This window comes from Poecile atricapillus, chromosome 4, assembly GCF_030490865.1.
Source record: "Poecile atricapillus isolate bPoeAtr1 chromosome 4, bPoeAtr1.hap1, whole genome shotgun sequence".
NCBI classification, from domain to species: Eukaryota; Metazoa; Chordata; class Aves; order Passeriformes; family Paridae; genus Poecile; species Poecile atricapillus.
Window position 1 is genome coordinate 27046796 of NC_081252.1, and position 27218 is coordinate 27074013.

General features: G+C 43.5%; 2 protein-coding genes across 2 annotated transcripts; one reads left to right on the forward strand and one right to left on the reverse strand.

Annotated features, from left to right (window-relative positions):
* Window positions 1-289: 289 nt before the first annotated feature.
* On the forward strand, window positions 290-22079 carry DAPP1 (dual adaptor of phosphotyrosine and 3-phosphoinositides 1). Its single transcript, XM_058838285.1, has 9 exons — window positions 290-373; window positions 8703-8825; window positions 11656-11789; window positions 14479-14609; window positions 15910-15957; window positions 16197-16259; window positions 18179-18264; window positions 18813-18900; window positions 19873-22079. Exons 1-9 carry the CDS (start codon window positions 312-314, stop codon window positions 19921-19923), a joined length of 786 nt encoding a protein of 261 aa, XP_058694268.1. The 5' UTR covers window positions 290-311; the 3' UTR covers window positions 19924-22079.
* On the reverse strand, window positions 21872-26779 carry LAMTOR3 (late endosomal/lysosomal adaptor, MAPK and MTOR activator 3). The gene is made up of 7 exons (XM_058838286.1): window positions 26694-26779; window positions 26405-26458; window positions 26176-26210; window positions 25470-25528; window positions 24578-24711; window positions 23441-23504; window positions 21872-22726 (listed from the first exon to the last, which is right to left on the reverse strand). Exons 2-7 carry the CDS (start codon window positions 26411-26413, stop codon window positions 22653-22655), a joined length of 375 nt encoding a protein of 124 aa, XP_058694269.1. The 5' UTR covers window positions 26414-26458; window positions 26694-26779; the 3' UTR covers window positions 21872-22652.
* Window positions 26780-27218: the final 439 nt, after the last annotated feature.

Genomic DNA, 27218 nt, shown 5'->3' on the forward strand with positions numbered 1-27218 from the left:
GAAGTATGAATTATTCTGGCCACAAACCAAAGTGTTAGCAGTATGGGGGCGACACCGGGCACCGCTGGAAGCCGGGGGGGCTCTGGCTGCTCCTGCTGAGGGTGGGGGTCTCCCCCTCGGGCCGGGCCGGTGAGGCGAGGCGGGCCGGGCCGGGCCGGGCCGGGCCGGGCCGGGGAGGGAGGGGATGGGACGGGCCGGGCCGGGCCGGGCCGGGCCGGGCCGGGCCGGGGAGGGAGGGGACGGGCCCCGCCCGGGGAGGTGCCGGCCCGCACTTCCTCAGCCCCGCGGAGGCGGTGAGCAGCGGCGGGAGCATGGCCCAGCGCCGGGAGCCGCGTCCCGCCGCGCCGCCCCAGCGGGAGCTGATGGCGCTGGGGTAAGCGGCGCTCGGGGCAGCAGCGAGGGCCCCCTCAGGGACAGCCCCGGGCGTGCCGGGACTCCCGGCGGGGCGGGCAGGGTGGGAGCTGCTGGGTCTGGCTGCTGGGTCTGGGTGGCGAAGGGAGGGATGAGGTAAGGCGGGGTCTGTCCCAGCGAGGCCCCGAGCGTGCTGTGAGCCCTCGGGGAAGCCCAGCGCCTCGTCCCGGTGGCAGCGCTGAGAGGCTGGCACAGCGGACCGGGACAAATAAAGAATAGCTAGAAACCGGGAGTGCAGACACACGGTTCGAATGTAGTGGAAAGCTGGTGACAGGGGAGCAGCTTCCCTCTGAGAATCCCTGCGGCCTTGAAGCCATCGCCATCGGATAGAGCCCAGGCTGTGCCGTGCCACATCCCTGCCTTTCCAGGGAGTACCAAACCCAGAGGCTGTCCTCAGATCCCTGTCCTCCCTGTGCCATCCCTTCAGCTGTCTCCTTGGAGCTTGGCCTGGGCCCTGGTCTGGGGAGCTGCTGTCTTTGCCGGGCCCCGGGAGGCAGCAGGATTCCCAAAGGTGCCTGTGGCTCCAGCAGGGAGAGCAGCGGGCGATGCGCAGCCACTGCGAGCACATCACGCTTACCGAAAAGCAAAACCCCAGGAGCAAAAAGGAAGGCCGAAGGTTGCAACAGACCTTGTTCCCTGTCTGATGCGACTCGCTCATTTTCTTCTGCCGGTTAGTTTTGGTTTTCACAGGAGAAAGGCCTGGCTCACTTTGTCGCCGGCAGCTTTGCCGTGGGCAGGAATAAACGCGGGCTGGAGGAGCAGGGCAGGTGGGTTCAGGCAGGGTGGGATCAGTGGCAGCAGTGCAAAGGGGAGGCAAAGCAGAGGAAAGGCCAGTGATCATTCTTACAAAGCAAAAAAGGCTCTGGTGTCACCTCTGCGTTCAAGCAAATTGATGAAAAAAAGTAAAGGTGTTTTGCTTCCTGAGTACTTGAGGATTAGGACCAACTCATTGCTTGTATTTGTGATTAATTCGCTTAGCAAATAAATTAGAGTGCAACAAAATAGCTTGAAATTAGTATCTCTACAGTGGTGCTACTTTCCTGTATTGGAGAAAACCTTTTCATTAAGTGCCTGTTAACTGAAGCACCTAACAGGTATGAAATTAAGTCGCTTCGCAGCTGTACCCAGAGTAGCCATTATATAATTTTTCATTACATCTCTTAGATTATGCTCATCCTAAAGCAGTATTTACAGGGAAGAAGGAAAGAAAAATTAGTTGGAGCTGTTGTGGGAAGCATGATTCCCAATTACCAGACTATTTGTTTACTGACTTACACAATGTGGTCTGAGTTAATATATGCCAGTAACGTGTGCCTATAAGCAGCAAGGAGCTCATCCTCATAGACAGTCTTGTAGAAATGCTGCTTGATGTGGTACTTATTGTGGTATCCATCAGAAGGAAGGAGTACAGATGAGAGGACTACAAATATGCATTTTTAAAGCTGTACCTTCTTTATTTTACTTCTACTTCAATGGAAAAAACTTTTCACCCTTCCACAGAATACTAAGCATCTCCTTCAGGGAAGTGTGTTGAATTAAATAGATTAAAGGTGAATAAGCAATACCAGGCAAAGAGTCCCTTCAAATTATTAAACAAGGCCCTTTCTTTTCAGCTAGTACTAAAGCCACTTTTTTTTCCTTCTTTTTTTTCCCCTAAATATGAAAAAGTTCTCATGCAGCAGACATTCTTGCAGCATAACCTGAAAGATCTCTTAATGTAAACACCTTTTCAGCTGTGACAAGTAGGTATGTCACTCTCCAGACCATAAAATGAATTTCTCAGTCATCACAAGGGTTTTCCATCCTAAATTCAGTCCCATATTCTCACAGTGCAGAGTTCCCCTGACAGCTGATGCAGTATGCAGCATGACTGAGACTCAGTTGTGGTGAGGAGTCTCCAACAGAGACAATGGTCATTCAAATGAGAAGTAGCTTCAACATTAACGTAACTTTGGGGGGAATTTGAAGCAGTTTATTTTAAAGCTTCTGCTTTCTGGTGCAAAAATCAAAGAAGTTGGATAAGGTTTAAAGAAGTGTGAAATGGGAAGGACTTTACTCTTAAGAGAAAAGACTGAGTACCAGGACATGCTCGTAGTTTACCAGGTTAGCTGTTCAACAGAATGGAAAGTTGTCAGCAATGTAGTGAAAACTCAGATTACAGTCAGCTTCAGTGTATTGATGTGCATATAGGTGGGTCTAATGCTTAATGAAAAGGGAGCTCAAAAGCAGAACACATTGTTAAAAACTTGTTGCCTCGCCGATTAACTTTGTCCCTAAAACTACCAGAATATTTAAAAGGGAACACTAAAGTTTGCCACAAGAGACATAAGCACCTTGGCTCAAAGGAAAAGGAAACTGAAAATAGGATTCTTCTCTGAAGGCCTCTTTAGTTATTCCTGGATTCAACCTGTTTTCCAGTGGCCTCTGTTGCTGTTAGAGCTGACGGCAGTGTGGAGCTCCTGTGGCTGAGCACGTACTGCGTGAGTTTGGGGAATTCCCCTTTGTTATTTGCGCAAGAGATGAGAATGTGGAATATCTCATCAACCCAGTAATTACAGGCTGGTCTGGTAGCACAGTTTGCATCCCAATACAGCAGTTTGGGTGACACTGTCTGTTGAAAGTGAAAGGCACAGGGCAAATGGAAACAAATTTTTGCGACCTTTTTTCCTTCTACAGTCCAAGCTTTCTTTGTCACCCCTTGCAGCTGAGCTCTTATGCTCTTCCCGGTTTGACAATACCTTCACAGATGGTATTAGTAAGACTGGACATTTCATGCTTTGTTTTAGTAGCAGAAGAGAAATTAGGCTACAGGCCTAGATTAGGTGATAATTAAATTGAGGAACATGTTAGACTGGAACACAGTAAATGGTCATAAGAATTTTTTTCTTCATCTCTGTTTTTGAATTTAAGAAAGAGAAAAATTGAAGTGACTAGAAAGTGGGCCAAATAATGTGTGAAAATCAGAATGAAGGCAGTTAAAAGAAGGGGGAGAAAAAACAGAAGTGAAAAGCAGAAGCTGAACTAGTGAAAGTCTATAGTTAGAAGACAGAAACGTTAAGACTGGATATATGATGTTATTTCCTCTTGTTTCTATTTTAAAATTATTTTTCCATATAATGGCATCCTTGTATTCCAGCAAAGTACTTTATACAGGTTCATGATTAAGTGTTTCAATGTAATACATTGAAGGGATGTCTAATAAGTACCAGTTTGGTTGCCTGACACCTGTAACTTCTGACTTGGCATTCTTGCCCTTTTGGAGATTCTCTAGAGCTCTCTCAACACAGGCACCATTAAAAACATGGCCAAGACTTCACTTATAGTGATGTGAGGTACAGAGAACACTTTTGCAATTTTCAGATGATGGGCACTGGAAAAAAAAAATTAAAAATTAAAAATCCCAAACTACTAAACTTGGCAGATGAGAGCTGGAAGTTACTGAAATACAGAACGCCAGAAATAGAGAACTAGTGAGTCAATTTTACAGTAATTTTTGGAGCAGGGGTACGTGAAGAGCATTGCATCCAACCAGAGGAGATAAGTCAGTGCTTTCCCTTGTGCTCCATTGAGCAGTACTACTGCTTTAACCTAAGAGTAGGAATACATCTTTGAGGCTAGAATATAGTTTCAAAGTGTAGGCAAATTCAACTCCTAGTGGCAGAAGATATATTTGATTAAAAAAAAACAAAACAAAACCAAAACATAAAACTTGCCAGCATCTATCACTACAAAAAAACCCCCACAAACAAACAACAAAATATCCAATCAACCCAACTGAGGGTAAATAACCGCTCTGGGTAATATTGGAGTAAAGTCCTACTGGGGGCAGAGGTGGCTCATCTTCCCAGCCATATGGGTCGTTGTTGCCTTTCAGAGGTGGACAAGAGATGAATTAGACTTGCTGTGTTTCTGCTTCAGAGAGCCAAAGTGCTTTCCACCCACCACAGAGCACCAGCACTACTGGCCCTGCTGCAGTAGGGGAGGGAGCCTCTGGGAAGAGAGCATAGCTCACCCAGCTGAACACCAAGAATCTCCTTCTTGCTTCACAGAAGGAACTTTGAATTGCCTGACTTTCACCAAAGCAAGCCAAACATGCACACAGTTTCTAGTACTGAGAACATCTTATAAGGACACAAAACCTAAGTGTGACCTCTGCCTACTGCATTTATCTGGTAGCTGGGTATACTGCAGAGTTATCACTCCAAACACACCAAATAGCAGCCAGAACTTCCAGCTGTGCTCTCTTCTGGTGCTACTATCTTTCATTTTTATGAGGAAGAAAAGCAAGTGTTTCTACTGGATGTTACACAGTTTGCACATAAAACTGGCTCAGAAGAGAATTGTGCAAGTCACTCAGCATTCATCCTTTCATGGATAAGTGTGTGTGCTCCTTGTGTATTCTGTTATTGTTAAAAAGTTTATCCACCTGATGCCAGCTACAAGTTTATACAGCAGCTCCTCTATTTACCCAGGCAGATCTTTTTTGCAAAATATCCACATGATTTCTTTGAAAACAGCATTATCAGAAATGACAGATGCCATACCTAAGGACTTTCATCTGCAGGGGACATAGAAATGAAGTTTCATTATCATTTTTCATTGGAACAGCTTGAGTTGTTAAAGAATGAACATTTTGAGGATGATGTTCTAACCTAAACAGGGAATTTCTCACCCCAGACTTTGCTGTAACATATTCCTGATCTTCAGCATAGTGTAGGTAGCTCTAGCTGCTGCATTAACTACACAGAAGTCTTCTTAAGAAGAGATTTTAATGTGAGTACATCCTGTTCTGGAGTTGTGATCATTAGCACAGCTGCAGCAGCCACTGGATTATTCCATGGGGAAACCCCACTGGTAACTGGAGGGGCAAACCTTCAGGGCAAGGCTGTGTGCTCTGATGAGTTTGGGCATTCTGGGGCACTGGGTTCTTGTTTCCTTCTCTTCCCTGTAAAAGATGTCACTGAAGTCCTTCCTCCATGCCATCACCAATGCAGTGTGACCTAAAGAATAGGCTGATATCTAAAAATGCTTTCTTCTTCAAGGGGTAGCAAAAGTGTTCTCACTTGCTGTGCTTGTCCATTCCAAGGCATGCTTATACTGGCCATTCCAAAGAGCAGGAAAGATGGCAGAGTCATTCAACAACACATACAGACAACACAGCGTGCTTACGTGGACCGGATAAAGGCATTTAACATCATTTAGGATGAAGTTAAAGTAACAAGAATGGATAAATGACATCATCTATAAACTCTGAGCCTGAGATTGCTAGTCAAATTGCAGAAAAGGAAACCCAAAAAGTTGACTACACTTTTTTTTTTTTTTAATAGACAAAATGAAATAATCAGAAAGGAGAAACCTCCCAGAGATATGTATACATATCAGGAGGGTGTACAAGGGCAGCCAGAAGAAGTGGCTCTGAAGGAGGGAGGGAATTTCACCCACCTTTCTTCTTGTGTTTCTCAGAGAAATCTCAATCAAGAACCTCAGGCAATTTTTACACTACTGATGATTTTCAGTCTGAAAGCTGTCAAAGTACAGAGCATATTTCTGGACTTGTTTTGTAGTGAATACAAGACTCTATAAAGATGACTTTTGGAAGGACCTTCAGAAACACCCTGATTGTCCAATGTTATCCACCATGTTCAAAACCAAAGATTTAAGACAATCCAGCTTTATGAAGGACTTTCTAGGGGCTTCAAAGAGATGGATGTTTGTGAAGCATTTTAGTTTCCTTAATGTCTTGTTAGAAAATGGCATAAAGGTAGATACAGTACTGTGTTTTGTATCAACTATTTCCTGCCCCAGATAAATCTCAGAAGACAACCAAAGCTTCAAAGCTGAAGGTGGACTGCCTTTTACAGTTTTGCCAAATGAGCCATAACTCCCATCTTGATTTGCTTGCCAATTTCAAAGAACTGCTTAAAATTTTTTTTTGAGACAGATAAATAGAAGGAATGAAAAAAAATTATGCTGAAGTGTATCTAGTAGTGTCTAACCACAGGACTGTTTGAGTTTATTTTTATGCCTGGTGATTTCTGCTTGTACTGCCAGCTCAGGCTTGATTGTAAGAGCAGACTGCATAGGTGTGTATTTGTTTATCTTCCTGGTGGTCTGTGGTGGAAACTCTAAATTTTCTCCAGCAATTCAATATTTTACCTGTGTTTATGCAATTGGAACAGAGTTTGTGTGACCATTTTCACAGTGGAACATCAAAGTAGCCTGATCAAACCATCTGTCACAGTCAGGAAGAGAAAAAGCCCAAAACTACATGTAACAGTCCCTTTGACACCAAGATCTGCATTACTGTCTCACATCTACTTCCATTTTTTGAGCTGAACAAGAGCAACACAGTAACATTTGAGGGATTTTTGTCTGAGACAGCATATTTAGGCAAGAAACTGGTGCAGCCTTGTCATCCAAGTTTTAAAAGTGCACCTTCAAACAACAGTATTTTCCCAATTAAGGGTTTTTGTTGTTGGTTTCTGGTTGGTTTATCTATTTTTTTTCCATAATGGTAACATTTCATTAGTGCCTGGCCTTTTGTGTGTAAAGAGAGAGCGGATTTAAACACAGCATTTTTTAAACCTGAGTGACTTCTCTTTCAAAAGTTTAGTAGAAGGGTTTTTTTTTTTGGAAATAAGGTAATGACACAGTTATGAGCCACCTCAAACTAAATTTGCCTCCTCCATGACAATGACCACTCACAGATTTTCTCAACATCTGGTTCTTTTGCACAGAAGTGAGCCAAAAAGCGTCAGGAAATCCCACCCCAAACGCAGTGCTGCATTCTCAGCTGCAGGTCTGGCCATGCTGATATGATCCTCCCCACATCAGGAATGATCTGACCTTTGCCTGTTACTTACTTGAGCAGTTAATCCCTAGGCGGATTTTGGCTAACAGGTGTTCCAGAGGATGACACTTTGATCTTTAAATATTCATTATTTTATTCTACTGTGAGGATGGACCACATTCTAGAGCCAAAACAGCATTACCCTGCCTGTATTGAGTTTCACATGGATCTTCTCTTCCTCTGGGTTAAGAGTCTGGAGATTCTCACAAAGCAATTTATCAGCCAGCTGGCCTTTCAAATGGGCAGCCGTCCAAATTGAGAGTTAAAGCTTTGTGCGAGAAGCCAACTTTGGTGGAAACTTGGGATGAACAGCTAAGGAGAAAGAGGATACAATTACACCTGGTTTCATTTCGAAGACTGCCATGATACAAGTTCTGGAAAGTGCTGCAAGGGCACTTCTGCTTTCAGGGAAACCGTGTTTCTTTGGCTGAAGCAGTGACAGGCTTTGAACCCAATGTTACAGGAGTTTTAAAGGAAGGGAAAGGTGACCTGGCAGCACTCCACATACAGACAAGGGAAGCTTGCTCCCAGCAGAGCCTTGGGTATAGTATCCCTCCCTCCTTCTGCTCCAGAGCCTCGTGTGTGTGTGCATGGCTATGGTTATTATCGCATGCCTTGCAGGATTGCAGCTCCAACCTTTTATAGCTCCAGCTTTTTGTGCTCAGTCTCAGGTTCATTTCCAGTGAGATATTTGCCTCTTGTGAAAAAGAGGGTGTTTCTATTGTGGAGCATTCTGAATGGAAACACACCCATAAACTACGCTTCCTGGACTTCTTTGCAGGATTTTCTTCCGGTGAAGTCCTTGCAAAACTTTTCATATAAAAATGAAGTTAATTTTCACTGAAGATAAATTGAAACAGTGTTTAGATGTTTTCCTTTGTTGCTCAGATCACACCTGGCTGAGAGACAACAATAGCAAAATATCTTAATTTTCACTGAAATTCTGTCAGTTAATTTTGATCCCTTTAATTATGAGCTTAGGCAAACAGGTTTAATTGCAGAACTTGGCAGTGAAGATGCGTTGAGGAAAATAGAGAGTTTATGAGGAGTTTAGGTGCTGCCTGTTTGCCCAGAAGTGTACCAAAGAATATACATATGTCCGCTTCTGAAAATAGACAAGGGATTCTGTATACCCCCCAAAACTGCTTTCACCTTCTCAGCGCAGACCTGGGTAATTTGTTGCTTGTGCAAGGAGAAACTGCAGAGTTTTTATATCCAGTGAAACAGTCAGCTGTTCGTACACAACTTTGTGTTAACAAAAACCAGTTTTTTGACACTGTCAAAAGGAGGCCACTGCCAGGGGCACTGATCTGTGTAAGCTGTGGGTGCCTGTGAGAAAGGGGATAACACAAAATTGTAGAGGAATTAACCCTGCTCCAAAAAGCAGCAGCAGCCAGTTAAGGGCAGAGTGAAGGATGCTTAACCTCTTGTGTCTCCCCAGGTGGTACCATGACAATCTCACCCGACACGCAGCAGAAGCACTGCTGCTCTCCAATGGGAAGGATGGGAGCTATCTTTTGAGGAAGAGCAATGAAAGGGAAGATCTGTACTCCCTCTCTGTAAGGTAGGCTATGTGAACTAATCTAATGCTGCAGCTGCTTCCATGTTTGAATGTCCCATGCATTACAAGGTGGTTTTTTTTTTTCCCTAGGGTTTAAACCATTTTGAAATATATTCCTATTGGTATAATCCCACTGAATGACATTTTTCTAGAGGAAAAAATTGGATTGGATTTGACAACTGCTCTCATTTTTCCAATTTATGAATTAGTCTTATTGGTAGAAAACGTAATTCTATAGAATGGCTGTAAATTTTCAGTCTGAGTGATAAAAATATGCATGACAGTTAAAAGAGCTTAAGAAACAGCTGGTGGGAGTAGAGAAGTTTTAAGATGAGGACAGCAGCAAACATTTAACAGATGCTAACCTTACTAGTTTCTGAATCCCTGTATAGGAACCATCATCTCTGAAGGATGATCCAATGTTTGACTGGCTGGTTTCACTCCTCTGTTCTGTGCTAAGGTTCAGTCTTAGCCAAGTCTGTGTGGCTAAATTGAATAGCATCTTGTGAGGGATCGATGTCAGGGCCTTGAAGTCAGTTACAGCAATTCAGGACACAACTGTTCAAGATACAACAAATACAGAGCAGAGGTAGCCTGGCCTGGTTACTTCCCTACTGAATCACATTTAAAGAATCTCCCAGAAGGAGAAAAGCCATGACATTTTAGTGAGGCAGCCTAAGGACACACGCATTAGACATGATGGAGTGTTTCACCCATTTCTGACTGAAGATCTAGAAGCAAGCATGCCTATACACACACTGTTGAAATTATTACTGCTACAGGCAGCCAGTTATACAAAGGGTGCCCAACAGGCCTGAAGGTGAGGTTACAAAATGAGTATTCAGAGTAGCAATGACTGAAATGACTGCAAGTGTTGTCAAAAAGAATAATGACATTTATAAGTCCTTAAAAAAAGGTAACTTTAAATTAATCATTGTTTTTCTGTTTTGTTTTTTTTCACTTCAAAATGTTAAACATTATTTGAGATAACTACCTCGGACAATTTATATATATATATATATATATCTTGAAGGTAGTTTTAAATAGCATTCAGGAAACAACTTATTATGATAAACCGAAATTTAAATAGTTATTTTAATAGGAAACAGAAGTGTTAGTTAATGAATATAAATTTTCTGCTTTAATGGATTTTTAGCATTAGAAGACCTACACAAGTCTATTTCAGGCCCATTCCAATCTCTTGCTTAGCTCTTCATGTAGTGAGAATTACTTACTGCATTACCATATGAACTGAGCAGCCCGGTCTGAAGTTTGATCTTTCATTCTGTTCTGTTACCTTCTGTTGTTTCTGCTGGTGCATCTCCTTTGAATAATGATTTTGATTTTTAAATGTTTTACAGTTTTTCTACTGGTTAATTTTACATTTTCTTTCAGTTTTTTGACGAAAATTAAAACTTAATTTTAGAATAAGTAATTCAGTTTTGTTCTGATACATTTCTGTAGAATGGATAATTTCAGAAATTCTAGCTTTTTCCTTCTGTCCCAAAATATTTTCTGTAGTTTTTACGTTATTTTCTGCTTCAGCCTCATAAGGAACTTTGGTCATGATTATATTTTGGGGTTTTTCAAGGAAAAAATGCTTAGCCATCCCTTGAGGTTTTTACTGACAGCTGTAGGAAGAGAGATCACATATTGCCTGAAATCCCCTCCCCCGGCTACATCAGTTTGAAAAGGAAGTAGGAAGCAGAGTAGAATTTGCTCTCATTGCAACATCATCTTGAGAAATTAAACAAAAAGATGGGAAACCCTGTAACTGCAGCAGAGTCACAGCAGCTCTTCCCTTGAGTGAAGCATTTGCACTTGGCTTGTTGTGCCCCTGCTGACTGTAGCACAAAACACGTGGGACGCCCATAGAGTCATCTTCTACAGTTTCATAAATACTGTTCAAAGATAAATATTTAAATACCTTTTTGAAATCATAATCTTCTTTGGAAGTGGCAATAAACAGAGATATAAACAAAGAGAATGGCAATAAACAATGAAAGAGAAGCTATAATTAATTTTCTTCATCACGTTTTTTCAGTATATTTGCTATTTAAGATTTTCCTCAGACAAAGTTTACTCAACTATTTTCTGTGCTAGTAACATTAACAAAAGTAACTTTTTCACTGGAGAAATACTTGAAATAAGTGCTTCACTGTCTTCTGAATGCAAAATAATTGCCTACCCAGGAAGTGAGACCTTGCACACTTCTCTAAATGCTATCAGGTTTCATAAACAAAAGCTGTTACTTCCCTTACAGAACAAGGACTCTGGTTCATGTTTGTCAGTGCCCATCCTAGTGGAACCAATCATCCAAGTACAGAGACAAAGCCAACAAACCCTAAAGCCCTAGGTATTTAAAAAAAGGTTACTAAACCCCTGCTTGGGTGCAAAATGGAAACTGCCTTTTTTTTGAAAGGGAAACAGAAGATGTTTTCAATGAGTTTGGGATGCTACTTGAAAACCAAGATAGATACTGAGTGCACCATCAAGACTAAAGTCCAGTAAGTGAAGGGGTTTAATCCTATTTAGGCAGAAGGCTTGAAATCTCTTTTGTGAGTCTTTTTGCTGATGTAAGAGTTAAATTAACCAACTTGGTCTTTCTAGGCTTCCATCGTCTCATATCTCTAAATCAGCAATTAAAATCTGATTTTCAGATGTGTAGAGTATTAGTGAAGGACAGTAATGGCAGTAGTATTACCACTAGGACAGTGATTGTCTGCCTGTGATCTGGGTCAGATTCCCTGCAGTGAAAGCTGCTATTTAAGGATTGTAAGCGCCAAATGCCTTTGGCATTTACATCTTGACAAATTTTCCTCTTCTATTTTAGGGGAAAAGATTCTGTGAAACACTTCCATGTTGAATGTACAGGAACTTCATTCAGATTTGGATTTAATGAATTTTCTAGCTTGAAGGAATTGGTCATGCATTTTGCAAACCAGCCTTTAATTGGAAGTGAAACAGGTAAGGAGAGCCATATTGTGTATATGAACTCATTTGTAGCCGTTCTTCACAAAGATCTAACTAAAAGGAGCTTTTGATGTGTTAGCAAATAGATGTTCTGCTAAAGTGTTCATAAATTCACATCTGTATTTGTGTCTAAAAAAGTTCCACTTCAAAAAGTCTTTCAAGGTCTTTGAAGATAAACCACATTGAGTTTTGCTATCCAGGGCTGTGAGCTCCTTTCAATTTCTCAGAGGAGGAAGCATTTCAAAATACCAGGAAGATTAGAATGTTCTCAAAAATGGCAAAACCAAAGCACGGTGTTAGTGAGGAAATAAATATGCATCTATGAAGCTGAAATCCCCCAATAAGAATAAATGGAAAAGCAACTTGAAATTGTTTCATCTCACTATTCTTTGTCCAAGGAAGGAATCTACAGTGTTATGCTCCTCTTTCCTGTAGGGAATGTGTTTTTAACTAGCTCTCCTGTTCTTCCTGCAGTGCATCACCATGCTGGTGCCATCTGCCATCACAGTGATTTTTCTCTTTTAAGAGGAGAGAGAAAAAGCACAAATTTCTTTAACAACCAATGTGCTGCCTGAATTAAGGGTCAAAATATTAAACTTGATTCCTACATGTGAATTGAACACCATCAGACTAGAATCCCTGAAGAAACAAAGTGGATATGATCATGATAATGTCAGTTTTATGTTTAGCTTCAAGTGTAAGAAGACTTGATTGATTGAAGACATGTCAGTACAAATTAATGCCAAAAGCTTCTGTATCCTCTGTGGCAAGTGTATGCAAATAACTCAGAGCAGTACTAATTATATATGCAGGAGCCCAGTTAAGTGATAGCTGGCACATGCAATAACTGTAACACGTCACACACTAAATTTGCACCAGTGCTCTGCTAACACAAACATTAAATTCAAGGGCTCATTTGCCAATTTCTTCCCCCAAGAAAAATGCAGCTGTAGACTCAATATGGCACTTGTATTTTTCAAAATACTCTCCTTTTAAATTGCTTTCAAAACTGGTTCAAACACAGAGCTCCTACATGTATCCTCTGTGCCAGTGAGCTACTTTTCCTGGGAAATCAGGCATGCACCCACAGGCATATTCACCCACATGAAATCTCCGTAAAGATTTCAGAAGACATAAAACTTGTATTTCCCCATTCCTCACTCCTTCACTACAGATGAAGATATTAATAAACAAGACATTGGTTTTATCTGATCTCTATGGATGGGATCAAGACTTGCCATCTTAAAGTTTCCTAATCAGATTCTACTGGGTGTGTGAAAAATCTAAGTCAAATGTGCTACAGAATACTATATATATATATATATATATATATATATAACACCTCATATCAAGAAACCTTCCACCTTACCATACCATGGAAAACAGTAGAGGAGGAGACAATTAACACTCAGGCAATACTCCTTCAGATACAGGTGCCAAATTTCTCCTGAGTCATAACCATCTTTTGTTAAAAATGGGGTAGGGGACTCATCAGAGGCAACTCCAATCCAAGCATCAGCAGATGCAGACGTGGCAGAATAATCTTGCTACAGTGCAGTTTTTGCCAGATCTTGTGTATAATTGCCAGACTATTCTCTACAACTGTCTTTGTGGAGGAAAAAGAAATTCACAGAGAACTTATTAGAAAACAAATACCGTATGAAATGTTATATTAGTCCTTCCAGTTCTGCAATGGGACTTTTTATCCATTTTTGTATCCATGTGTACAGATGATGATACCCTGATTGTCTGCAACAGCTTAGGAGTATTTTCTCTGGAATGGTGATGGACCTGTTCTCAATTTTATTTTGAATAGTAAAGCATATTTTTTCTGCAAGTCCAGATAGAATTAAACCAATGTCACTTTCCACCTGTGGCAAGTTGAATAGATCACATTTGCATACACGCCCTGTGTCTGCAAACAGATTTCAGCTGCTTACTTCAAATACAACTTTTCCACTTCTCTTTTTAGCCCTTCCCATTACAGAATACTTTTAAATTACTCATACATCTGCAGGTTTAAAGTCCAACTTATTACCAGTTCTAGCATCCCTCCTCTTTAAGAGCTGCAATATCAGCATGAAATGCAAATGGAGCAGCATTTGGTGTGCTGTGACATTATTTTTAAAGAATGGAGTTAGACGGAAGAGCAGTTGCTCTTTTAAGGACGTCCTTCGCTATTTTGAAAAGTACAATAGGTTCACTGTTGAGAGTGCAGCTTTTTTCAGGGAACATGCAATAAACATGACCTTACTTGGAGAAAAGGAAGAATGGCTATAATGAAAAGGTTTAACTGGGAGGAGCTGTGGTAAAAACAGTTGAAGGTGATGGTAATGTGGGTTTACTGTTACGAAGCCTGTAGCCAAAGGTCTGACAGATTAAGTGATTTAAGCACTACCTAGTGGGATGTTGGCAAACTCAATGACTCTTATGGCCTCCGGTCTAGTTTAGCATCCTGACTATATACTCCAAGCCAGCCTCTTGGGCAGGAAAGGAATTTAATGAGTCAAGAGATTTCATGCAAGCATTTGCAAGGGTAAAGGTTTTGAAAAGGTGCCATATATTTACAGTTTTTAATTTTAGGAAAAGGTGAAATTAACCATTCCTCAGAGATGTAGCGACCGACAAGTTATTTTCTAAGCTGCACTTGCCAGATGGATTACTCCTGCTCTTTTCTCTCCAGGAACCTTAATTGTATTGAAGCATCCCTACCCACGGCAAGTGGAAGAACCTTCCATTTACGAGTCCGTCCGTGTTCACACTGCAATGCAGACAGGAAGGACAGAAAGTGACCTTGTCCCAAATGCTCCCTCAGTAAGTTGTGTTCTGGTGGGAGGGGTGCTTCTGGCCTGAGTCTAGCACGATTGCTGGAGTGAGCTATGGAGTAAGACTGGTTATTAATCCCCTTATGGGTTTGTAAACACAAGAAGTCTTTGCCAAACAGGGAAAAACAAATACAGACTTGCTCGCTGCAGTCCCATGGCAAGTAAAGGCTCTTATAATTGTTGTCACTTCAGTGCTGTCCCTGGGAAAACATTGTCTGCAGCTGACTTGGGTGAGTCTGACTATCCAAACAAAGAATATATGAAATATTTTCATTCTCATTTTATCTTTTAGAATAATTTATCATTATTAACATTATTATGAGTTTTAAAAAAAACAACAAATACACACAGAAAAAAAATCATCATATACATTTGGGCCACCTATTCTGACATTTGAGACTTACTTGAACAGCAATTAGAGTCTCTAAATCCCTTGTAACTCATATCTAAGTGAGACAGCTGATTTCTCCAGAACAGTTTGCCCTGAACAGAGAGGAAAGTTAATTATATACTGTACCTTTTGTGGAAAAAAGGAGGAGTTATGTTAATATGGGCTAATGAAGTTGCTAGAAGAACCACTTCTGATGTGTCTCACAATAAACCTTTCATCACTTAGCTACATTTTAACCTCCAAAGAAGCTTGACTTCCACATACCACCAATAAAAGATAATATTTTTTCAAGTGGCAGCTTGGCAAGATTTTGATTTTCAGAGATCTGCAGTCTCACAGACAGGTCCCTACACAGAGTGTCAGTATCTAAGAAGTCATAAGGTCCAAGTGTCACTCAGGACGCCAGAGAAACAGCTCAAACCCCAATTTTTTTAAGAAGCACATTGAATATAACAGGTTTTTCCTCTCAAGGGTGGGCCTGGTTGAGAGAAGAGAGCAGCTCAGTGAAACAGCACTTTCCCGTTTGCATTTGAGGAGCATTTTCTGGGGATAATTCCACTGTCAGTTAAACCCTGTGTGCTTCTGTTCACAGCACGTACCAAGGCAACCATCCAACTAAATAAATAAAGTTTAGCTGCAGCTTTTTTGCTGTGTTTGGCTGAGAAGGTGCAGGCCAGAAGCTCCCTGGGGGAGGCACAGTCCAGGGGGCTGCCTTCAGAGCCAGCACAGCTCCATGTTTGATGGCTGCATGGGCCCGAGGGGAGCACTGAAGTGAGGGCAAGTGGCTATGGGGAGTTTCCCAAAGGACTGATCCATCCTCCTGATGTAGGCAAAGAGAAGGATGTGGGAAATAGAAGCAGAGCCTCTAACCCCAATCCCTTTCTTTGTTACTTCACAGCTTGGTACCAAGGAAGGATATTTGATAAAACAAGGCAAAATAGTCAAGGTAAGGAAAACTCTTACTTGTTTATTCCACTCTGTGATCACCCACAGAAGCTAAAGATGATGTGGAGCTGAAATTGCTCCATCTGTGTTTCCCTGCAGAGAGGAACAATTTGTGTTTTGAGCAACAACAAAGCACAACTGTAAACCAGAGCAAGCCAGCAGCTTTAAAAGGTTTTCTTTCCTAAGGAGTGTCAGACTAAACTCTCCCAAAACAGTTACCATTTGTTCTTGATCTTTCAGAGCTGGAAGACAAGGTGGTTTACACTGCATAGGAATGAACTTAAGTACTTCAAAGACCAGACAGTAAGTAGCAAACACCAGCTCTACTGTTTAAACATCACACAGGCAGCTGCAGCCTCCTTGTATCCCTAGCTTCTCACATTTGCATCACAGCTTCTCAAGTTAAAGCTTTCCATACCGCCAGTGGGGTCAAACCTGCCAAGTAAAGTCAGTTCTGCTGACGACTTCAACAAGAGAAAGTAAATTTTACATCTGAAAACACTGTGTTCTGCCAGTCTTAGCTACTGGATAGAGTTTACAGGGCTTTTTTACTCAGAATAGTTCTGGTTGGACGGGACCTCAAAGAGCACCTCCTTCCAAGCCCTCCACCAAAGGCAGGGACACCTTCCACTAGACCAGGTTGCTCCAGGCCTTGTCCAGCCTGGCCTAGAATACATTTTTGGGTTGTTTTTTTAAGTTGATTTTAAGCTACCACCACAACACAACCATTATTGGCAGCTTAGACACAATTTAACAGAGAGCATGCTGCTAAAATAGTACTAAAAATATCATAGTATCCTTTGCCTTCTTTAATTTCATCCTTTTGTTTTAAGTGGTCTCACAGGATACATAGGAAACCATTAATTTAAAAATTACTTCTTACAAAAATTAACCTACAGCATCTGGGAACATTGGGTCCTTACAGTTGCTGCTCCATTTCTATCTTAATCTGCGTAAAGATAAGAAACACTTCTGGAGTTTCTTTGCCCTTACAATGCCTCTGTTTGAGGTTGCTTCATAAACACAGCCTGTTCACCTCTGCCAAGCCCTATTTCAAGCCTCTTGATGTTTTTTACACAAGAGCAGATACAACTGCCTTCTCTCACCAAACATTACCATTTATAAACAGCTAGGTTTTTGCAGGGCTTTCCATCAGTTTTCATTTCAGTTCAAGACAACTTGAATTCAGTTTGCAGGGTAGTATTTCAAAGAGCAGCACTCCTTTAGAGACTTACCAGGCAAGAAGAATTCCTGTCTTTGCCAGGAATATGACCTCCTTCCAGGCAGCAGCTCCCGTGTCTCTTGGCACTCCTGTTGTTGCTGCAGGGTTGCAGGTACCCACACGTGAGCAGCCTGCAGCCGACCCTGGGATAGCATTTGCTATCACACCACAGCACAAGAGGCTTTCTTCTAATGTAGGGTATTACTAACAGCCACTCAGTCAGCAAAAATATTAAGGGAAGATTAGAAAGAAACACACACCTCTATATACCCAATGGAGGACCATGGAAACAGCTAAGTGTGTTTGGGCAGAAAACAATTAATTAAGCTGCCTCTTCCGAAGTATTAACAGTGTGAGGCTGAAACAGATGGAGGAAGAACTCTCACAGCTGGGGAGAACAAAAGTCCTAAGGGAGATGAGTTGCACCTGACCTTGTCCAGAGAAACTTTTATATATACGTGTGTGTATGTTTGGGTACACATGGACACACAGATGCTCCTCAGGCAGTCAAACCTATCATTTCTGCTGCAAACACTACTTTGGCTTTGCTTCTACATTTCTCCTTACCCAGCTTCATCCTTTTAAGGAATTTAGGAATTAATTAAATCTCCAACAGCTGGCTAGTCTGATAAGACTTATACCCATGCCTTTGTCTCTGTAAAGCTTAGCTGAAAGTGGTACCAGATTTGCTGCTGTCTCAGTTACATTACACAGCCAAACCCTCAGCAGCCTCCATGTAGCTCAAACATTCCTGCAGTAGAGATCTCTGTTGCTTGTCCAGATGTGAACTGTCCTGTGTTTTTCATGTTAAGCTCACTTCATATCATGATACCACTGATGTTATGCTTGCTAGTTTGAGTTTATAGTGTTGCAGCCATTGTAACTATGCCTGGAAAAACCTGTGGAGGTGCCTATAAAGGTCTAGATGCACTGAAGATGAACTGAGAGCCTTATCTTCTATTTTCATGTGTCCACATTTTAAAAACATTTTCTCTTCAAGGCTACGGAACCAATTCGAGCACTTGACTTAACTGAATGCTCAGCTGTGCAATTTGACTATTCCCAGGAAAGAGTCAATTGTTTCTGGTAGGTTGTAGGATTTTCTCCATGTTGCTGGGAAGTTCAAAATAGAAGGGGAATTTTGAAATGTAAATAGTGCATGCTTCTGAAAGATCCCTTGGTGGCTGCGATCCTGCTCATCCTCTAACTCAAAAGTCTGTTTCTGTCAGCCAGTTTCTGTCAGTCCTGCATGGCTTTGACAAATTACTCCAGCCAAAAGGTAGGCCCATTTGTAGTGGGCATTTCTAATTCTATAAGCATCTGTAATCATCATCTAGACTCATGGATCTTGGGGTCAGGCACTGATACAGGTCACATGGTAACCTCTTCTTAGAGGTGCCCAAATGTGGATCTTTTATCCTTAGAAGGGTCCTTAGACCTGGGCTTAGAAGGCCCTGGGCTGTAAATGACTGTCAGCCATTCTCTTGGTTAACCTCCCTCCTGGTGGCTGAACGGGAGCACAGCCTCCCTGCACTGCTCTGTCTCAGTAAATATTGGTACAGGCCAGCTGGGCTCAGTTTTGGGGAGAACTGCCAGTTGTTCTAGCAACTTAAGAAAGCTTTGTTTACTTACAGTTTAGTGTTCCCACTAAGGACATACTACCTGTGTGCAAAAACTGGGATAGAAGCTGACGAGTGGATTAAAATCCTGCGGTGGAAACTGGTAAGGTGATGTGTGCTGTTACACGGCATCCCGGGCAGCAGCACCTGGTACTGCCATCATAACCCCCCCAGGACTGTGGCACCCCAGTCCTACAGCTCTCAGCACCTGCAACAAGGGAGTACTTGTTCTGGCTGCCAGGCCAGCTAGATTGGAATATGCAGTTTCCACAGAATCACAGAATCAATTAGGTTGGAAAGGTCCTCTTAGGTCATCAAGTCCAACCCTTGACCAATCACCACCTTGTCAACTAGACCTGGCACTGAGCACCACACCCAGTCTTTTCTTAAACACCTGCAAGGGATGGTGACTCCACCACCTTCCTGGGCAGCCCATTCCAATGTCTAACAAAACCTTTCTGTGAAGAAATTCCTCCTGATATCCAGTCTAAACCTCCCCTGATGCTGCTTAGGGCTATGTTCTCTCACTGGCAGCCTGGGAGAAGAGACCAACCTGACTACCCCCTCCTTTCAGGGAGTTACAGAGTGGTAAGGTCATCCCGGAGCCTCCTCTTCCCCAGGCTAAACACCTCCAGGCTCCATCATCTGTTCCTCATAGGATTTATGATCGAGCCCCTTCCCCTCCACTGCCCTTTTCTGGACTCAGGCACCTTCCTGAACTGAGCGGCCCAGACCTGGACACAGCAGTCAAGGTGTGGCCTCATCAGTGCCATGCACAGAATAATGGATCTGCCTGCAAACCCACTTCAGTGTTTTTGGAGTGCATTTTTAACAGGCATGCTCATTAGTAAGAAAAGATTACTTCCATCTCTAAGGATGTCATTATATGTGCTTGGTAAACAATACGGCTCATCAGCCCAGACCGCATGTTCTAGGTCACAATAGCAGGAATGAGAAGACAAGAAAAAGTCATAGAAGCACTGCTTCCTAAAAAATACCAGGAATTGGGCTGCCTGTACTCACCCACATGCACGTGCACGCAGACAAGCAGTAATGGACTGTCTTTCCATTCCAGTCACAAATACGGAAGCAGCTGGAGGAACGCAATGCCACCCTCAGTTCCTAGCTGTGTGCCAGCACTCCTGCTCCACTGGCAGGAATGGCCTCTCTCCAAGGGGAAGCCTCTTACCAGTGGGCAGCCTCACGTCTCCAGTGCTGTCTGTGCCCCCACACAGATGTCACCCAGCTCTGCACACACAGGATCCTGCAGCTCTAGGGCCGCCGAGTCACGCGTGGGGATGGTTGTACAGAGTGTGGGTTTAACACGTGTGGTGTATGCTTGTAATACACTTAATCCAAACACCTGCCAACTAATCACAGAAGTGGTCACTGTTCAAAACTTTTGTGGTTATTCAGAGCACTCAATAATTTATTGCAAGCTCCATCACAACAAAGGATCAGTATCATGTTCTGTAACCTTGAACCTTTTATTTAAAAGAGGTCCTTTCTGGAAACATTGTCTTTTTATTACCTGTTTAGGCTTTAAACCACAAGAAAAATGACAGAATTACATTTTGTAAATAGTATCTATATTGCAATCCAGAAAGTAGTATTTCAAGGCCCTTTTCAAAGTGACAGATGTGTGACACTTAGTTCTGGTCCGACAAATTTTTATATGGTTTAGCTTTATACCACAGTGATGGCTACAAGGGAATGTTTGTTTCAAACAGCATCTGTAGGTAATGGCGAGCAGCATCATGTAAGCACACTTATGTGTTATGCCAGGGTTATGAGAAACAGTAGCTGCTTCCTGGCACTCACAGGACACACATTTAACAGCGTTGTGGCTCACTACAGAGACAAGAAGTGCAACCCCATGAGGTTGGTGCTGTACTCAAAACAGATGTTACATTTTGGAAGCAAAGTTTGACACACTGGAGAGGCTCAAGACCAGCTGCAAGATGCCCTGAGCAAGATCCCCTGCGCAATCCTGTGCCTCCTCAAGGGGTGTGCAAAGAGGGGGTGTTTGGTAATTGCCTTTACTGGGAGTGCAGAAGAGGAAGGCAAAAGCACATTGGAAGAAGTAAGAAAATCTAGATTTGGACATATAAATAGCATTTTATTTCAACTTAGAAATTCAAAGTATTTGTAAATAATTTTATACAGACTGTTTTCTGAATAAAATGTTGTTATAAAACTACCACAGGTCTTTTGTATTCCTGTACTGTATTTTTAAAGGTTTGTCCTCCTTTTTCCCTTAATGAGGCTTTAACAAACTGGCATCTCCCATTTAGTTAAAAACCTTTGCCGAGTTTGTGTGAGAGTGAGACAGCAGCATCACTGTCCTTTGAACACTGCTTGGAAATGGAGCTTGTAGAGAAACCACAAACGTAGCCTTCCCTTTTTCACAGCAACAGGCTGCTTCACAGAACATTGGAAACAAGTTCAGCACGTGGTGTCACAAACTGAAGCCAGTGACCTTGGGTGACAAGCAGAGCAGAAGCAAACAGCAAGGGGAGGCCTTTGCTGGAACACAAACACATTTTGCCAGAAATACACACACCTTCCAGCTGCTTCTGTAAGGACCAGCAACAGAAGTCTCATTCCAGCTTAGTTTAAATGGAAAAGGGTTGACTGACAAGCTGTAACCTCCTTTTGAGCCAAGAACTCCCAGTTGTCATTTCCAGCACCACTGTTTCCCTCATCTGCCTGAGGCACCAAAGGTTGATGAGATGTGAACACAGGGCCATGGCATCCCTTTTCCCAGCCTGGGGCACAGACCTGCCCAGAGCTGTCCCTCAGATCTGCAATGCTTGGCAGTTTTCATAAGGGGACATGGGAGGGAACAACAGGGTGGGGCTAAGTGCACAGGCTTGAACCCCAGCAACAGGATCTCTGCACTGCCCTGGGACTTGATATCCTTACTGCCCAACTGAGAGAAGCACTGGTTAGTTTTCAGCCTATAAATTCATGGATTTTGGACATTTACAAACAATTAAGAGACCTGTTTCTCTCCAGAGACAAGCAGATGTGCTGTGGGGTATTACAGTGCAACAGAAGAGTGGACCAGGCTCTGTCATTTAAAAATACTGTTTTTTATTTATATTTATTTACTTAAGAAAACCTAAGGGTAAATAAGCTGTCACCAGTGATGAACCCACACAAAGACTATGAGACATGAGATCTTCACAACCATATTACACAAAAAAAAACCATGAAGAAGTGAGACATTGTTTGGGTGCTTTTAGCTAGGCATCATGAAAGTCCCTAAAGCAATAGCTTCCATAGAAACAGCTTTCTTCCTAGTGGAAGCAGGATGCAGCTAGCATCCAGATTAGTAGCACTCCCTTGCCAAAGTACACCCGGTGTAAGAAAGCTGGGATACTGACTGATTGTACCGACACATCACCGCTAACACACTTGCTCTCACAATGCCTCCAACCACGTCTTTGCTCACTCTCTCCACCTGATCTGCTTTCCCACAACCTAGTGGTGGCCGGCCTGTGGACACACCCTGCCTGGGTGCCTGGTGCCCTGTAAAACAAGAGATCTGGGGGTCGCTCCTTTGAGCCAAGGGCATCGCACCGACCTGGCTCAGCTGGCTGAGCTAAACTCCATGGGAGCTATTTTGGTGGGCTCTCCAGTACTGCACAATACAAGCATGGCCTAAAGTAACATCCACCTACAACACATTGGTAGATCATTTCAGATTCAGTACTATGTACAATTTACTCTTACTTAGTATACTAAGGAGCTGTGGTATTTCTTCCGAGACGTGTTATTTGACTGACGATTATTGAATCTTTCTGTCCACTGGGCTGCAGAGGAATGCTGCACTCTGGCAATACCATCAGGTTAAGAAACTTCAACAACCTGCCTCAGTTCTTCAAACAGGGGCGTGAGCTCCTTCTCCAAACTTACAATCAGCCCTGGAAAGAGAGGAGAGACAGAGTATTCCATCAAACAACATCACTGAGAAGCCTCTCTCCAAAGCCTGCAGCTCCCTCCCCTTCCCAAGTCACAGGCAGTGTTTTCCAAAACCTGAAATGTTTCATGTGAGCTACTCACTTTCCAGTGAACAGGGGGCAGCACCCCCAGGCAGGGTGTCTACAGTCCCTGGCACTAAAAGAGGCACCCTGACACTAAAAGAGGCACAACTCTCCCCCACTACTGCCTTGCTGCTTCCCATAGCTGCTGTGGCCCAAGAAGCTGTACGAGAATTAAATCCCTTCTGCTCATATTCATTAGCCAATGTCCTCACGAGCAAGGCTAGAGTCTGGCTGAAGGATTTCCCCACCCCACAGAACTAAAGACAAATCTGCACATGTTCCTGAAGACTCTTAACTTGACTGACAGGAAAGAGACCAAACAGCTGCCTTGTACAGCACAGTACCTGCCCGTGCAGCAAGGGCAAGGTTAATCACAAGACAAACTTGCTTAGAGAAGAATGGTAACTCCAGAAAGCCACCTAAATTCTGTGAATTTTTACTCTCACCTTTTCCTTCTCACCTTTCACAATATGCTAACTAAATTCACAGCAGGAACAAAGTTAACTTGAAGTGAATTCAGGGAATTTATTTTCAATTATTAAAATACCCAGGCCTTAAAATACTGCAATCTTTAAAACAAATATGTAAACTTACCTGTATTGGCATTGCTACTAGCAATGAAACTCACTACCAAAGGTAAGCGATTGAACTGCACCACCTGCAAGGAGAGAGAAGTGCTCAGCCAGCAGCTAACACATCTTGGATGTCAGGGCTCTTTCCACAGATTTTTTCTGCAACAAGTAGCCTCCTCGGTTTAAAGGACAAGCAGGAGCAAGAGCCACAGACGTGACTTTTCAGTGTTTCTGTTTCTTGTATCTGACTCATGGTTAAAAACACCAACACAACTTACAGTACAGTCCAGGGAGCTGCACATGCAAAACCTGACATTTCCCTCTGCCTCCACGTTCTACAGAACCCTACTTCAGCTGCAGATCCTGCAGATTACACTACGGAGACCACACCCTCCACAGGAAACAGGAGGGTAGGCAGGTTTATTGTTTTAAAATTCTGTTCCCTGAACAGAAGTATCTGTCCTCCCATTAAGAGGGCACTGGCACCCTGGACACAACAGTAAGCTTGTAGCATCTAGAGAGTCAAAGCAATGTACTGATGTGGGCAAACTAACTCATTCACCCACTTAATTTCCGAACAAAGCCTGACATGCTGTAGGCTTAACAGCTGTTCAATTTACTGCAGTCATAATTAAAAGATCTCAGGACCACCAGAACTCATGAAGGAGCAGAAATGTAGTAGATGATGGACTTCTGGACACTAATAATCAATTTATTTGTGAAAACTGCGAGTTGTATTTCAAGGCTTCCTTACCTCAAAGCCATACTGGCAGGAAGATTAGCTATGAATTAGGCTGCATGTGCTTTAATTAATGTTAGGTGTCACTAATTATAAACATTGTTTATAAAAGAGAATATGAACCTTTCATAAAAGATTCAGAAGACCATTTGAGCAACACCTCCTGCAAATTCAGAGTTACTACACTTTCCCACTGTCAACCAGTAAATCTCAAGTTTCAAGAAATATAACTTAAGTTTAATAAATATTGTGAAAGTTTGGCTTAACCATTTAAGCTGTGTAAGAAATAAGCCAAAATTACTTCAATAGCAGCCTAGTGAAAATCTACCAGAGCTTAAACAACCTTCTTTCTCTTGCTCAATCAATGTAATGCAGGAACAGCTGAAGTCACTGAGGACAGGGCACACTGAGGTTACTCACCTGGTATGTATTGTAATAGCAGATGATACTTTTGTTTTTAGAGAGTCCTAACTTACTGCCCTGATCTGTGGCAAGGGCAAACGTGGACAAAAAGCCAGGTCGCAGTGCATGTTCTGGAGCATTATCATTGGCAACTAGAACAAAACAAGAAAATCCTTATCTTTACATGGTGTCTCTGACTGCATCCCAAACCCTCATCCAGCTTAGTGCTCTGCCAAAAGCAGAGAAACATGCAAGACATCTGAGGTGCTCCCACAGGAACACCAGACAGTTTTCACAAGCTGTACATCATTTAATGCTCTCTGTATGATCAAAGCTCGTTACACCAGCATCCTTCTTAGCATAACTAAGAAAGAGTCTCTTCCTTTAGGATGCACAGCCTGTGCTCACATCCCTTTGGTTCTGAGCCCCACACTGTTTGCACCCATTCCAGCCTTTGAATACCCTGGGGCATTGAACAAAATAAATCTGCAATACTTGAATCTTTGTATCCTTAAACTATTGTACTCACAAGGAAAGAACATCTGAAACAAGGGCTGCAGAACATAAAAACTAAAGTACTAAAAAAGCCAACAAAACACTGCCAAGCTCTCTCTCCTACTTAGCATCAATCAGCCTGTGAGGGACTTAAAGATACAAGGACCTTACAGCACTCCAACCCCTACCACCCAGGAAAACTTCCATGGACTACAATTACTGAGGGCACAAACAACAGGATCTATTTAAAAAGGTACATAATCAACTACTGAACTTTTACTTAAAGTCCAATTCAATTCTACCACTTGGGATATTTAGTTATTTTGCATAACCAGGAAGATTTTTCTGTACTTGTCCACCCCCTGCTGTTCAGTCAGGATTTCAGCTGCAGAGCATAGTGAGAAGCTGAAGTTACCTTTGATAACAGGCACACCATCTCTATCTGAGACTACAATAGCATGAAGACCTTCAACACTGCAAAAAAACGAAAGGAAGAAGAGATACCATTTAAAAAACACAATAATTAGTAGGAAAGGATTTTTTGTGTGAACAAATGTGCAAAGAAGGGGAAAACATTGAAAAAATCTGATGCCTTCACTAATTTAGTATTTGTTCTATTTAGTACAGGTCTGGTGGCCCTAACAATAAGAACTGCTGGACCAAGTCCAGAAGAAGCCATGAAGTTGATAAGAGGCCTGGAGCACTTCCCCCACAAAGACAGGCTGAGGAAGTTGGGGCTGTTCAGCCTGGAGAAGGGAAGGTTGAGTGGAGACCTCATAGCAACCTTCCAGTATCTGAAGGGGGTTTACAGGGAAGCCGGAGAGCGACTCTTCATCAGGAACTGCAATGACAGGACAAGGAGTAATGTGTACAAATTGAAAACCTGGAAATTTAGGTTAGATATTAGGAAGAAATTCTTTACTGTGAGGGTGGTGAGATACTGGGACAGGCTGCCCAGGCAGGCTGTGGATACCCCACCCTGGAAGTGTTCAAGGCCAGGCTGGATGGGGCTCTGAGCAACCTGGTCTAGTGGGAAGTGTCCCTGCCCACGGCAGAGGGCTGGCACCGGACGGCCCTCGCCCTGTCCCCGTGTGCCCGCCCCCCGCACGGCCCCGCGTTACCTCGGCAGCTTCTTGTACAGGAACCGCTTCAGGTCCTGCGGGCAGAGACGGGCGGCGCGTTACTCACGGCCGCTCGGAGCGGGCGGGGCAGCTCCGGAGCTCCCTCCCCGCCCCGAAACACCGCCCGCCCGCCCGGACAGCCCCGGCATCCCGACCTCGGCATCCCCCGACCGCACCCCTGCCAGAAGCCACCGCCCGCGTCCCGCCCGCCCCGCGAAGCCGCACTCACGTCGGCCATGGCTGGGGCCCGCCCGGTGCTGCCGCCGCCGCCACCTCCGCGGGCCTGCGAGACAAGACGACAGGCCGCCCGTCACCGCGGGCGCGGCCACCGCCCCCGAGGAGGGGAGCGGCCGAAGGGAGGGCGCGCTCCGTCCCCGAGGCCCGGCCGGCCGCCACCCCCCGCTCCGCTGCGGTGGTACAGCCGCTCCCAGCCGCGCCGGGGAGGGCGCGCGGTTGGGCCGAGACCACCGCGGCCCGGGAGGGGGGTGCGGGGGGCACTCCCTCCCGCCCCGCCGTACCTGTCCGCGCCCCCGGCGCGCCCCGCACGGCTCCGCCGCCGCCGCTTCCCCTTGGAGCCGCTGTCACATGAGCTACGGCACCGCCCTCCCGGACCCGGAACCGCTTCCCGCCGCCCCCGCCCTCCGCCCCGGCAGCAAAACTAACCAAAACCAAAACAAACCGCAGCATTTTTGTTAAAGAACATCAACAGCAGAGAGCGAACGTCTTTTTCTGCCGAGTTTCTGCCAGTTTTACTCTTCCAGTGTTGCTTATTTCTCGTACTTTTGGATCTAGTCCATCAAAACATGGACCTCCAGGTTAATAATGTAACAGCTAATGTGAAGAAATAAAATATATTAATTTAGTAGATGCCCACAGTGTAATAAAATAGATTAATTTAGTAGATGCCCACAGTGTAACAATGGTATCTGTTTTCAAAGTCTTCTATCAGCATGCAGAACCCTTGTGGTAGACTAAAAAAACCCCAAGCCTGCTCAGCACACAATGCTTTTTCTCTAAAAAACCCAAGCTGCTACAAGCCAAGC

What these genes read in the sequence shown, in the direction of transcription:
- DAPP1 (XM_058838285.1), top strand. Translation starts at nt 312, where the DNA reads ATGGCCCAGCGCCGGGAGCCGCGTCCCGCCGCGCCGCCCCAGCGGGAG. An exon ending in AGTACTTCAAAGACCAGACA is followed by an intron (nt 16,260 to 18,178) that starts GTAAGTAGCAAA and finishes TTTCTCTTCAAG; the next exon opens with GCTACGGAACCAATTCGAGC. An exon ending in AAATCCTGCGGTGGAAACTG is followed by an intron (nt 18,901 to 19,872) that starts GTAAGGTGATGT and finishes TTTCCATTCCAG; the next exon opens with TCACAAATACGGAAGCAGCT.
- LAMTOR3 (XM_058838286.1), bottom strand. An exon ending in GCTATTACAATACATACCAG is followed by an intron (nt 23,505 to 24,577) that starts GTGAGTAACCTC and finishes CTCTCCTTGCAG; the next exon opens with GTGGTGCAGTTCAATCGCTT. An exon ending in TAGTAGCAATGCCAATACAG is followed by an intron (nt 22,727 to 23,440) that starts GTAAGTTTACAT and finishes CTCTCTTTCCAG; the next exon opens with GGCTGATTGTAAGTTTGGAG.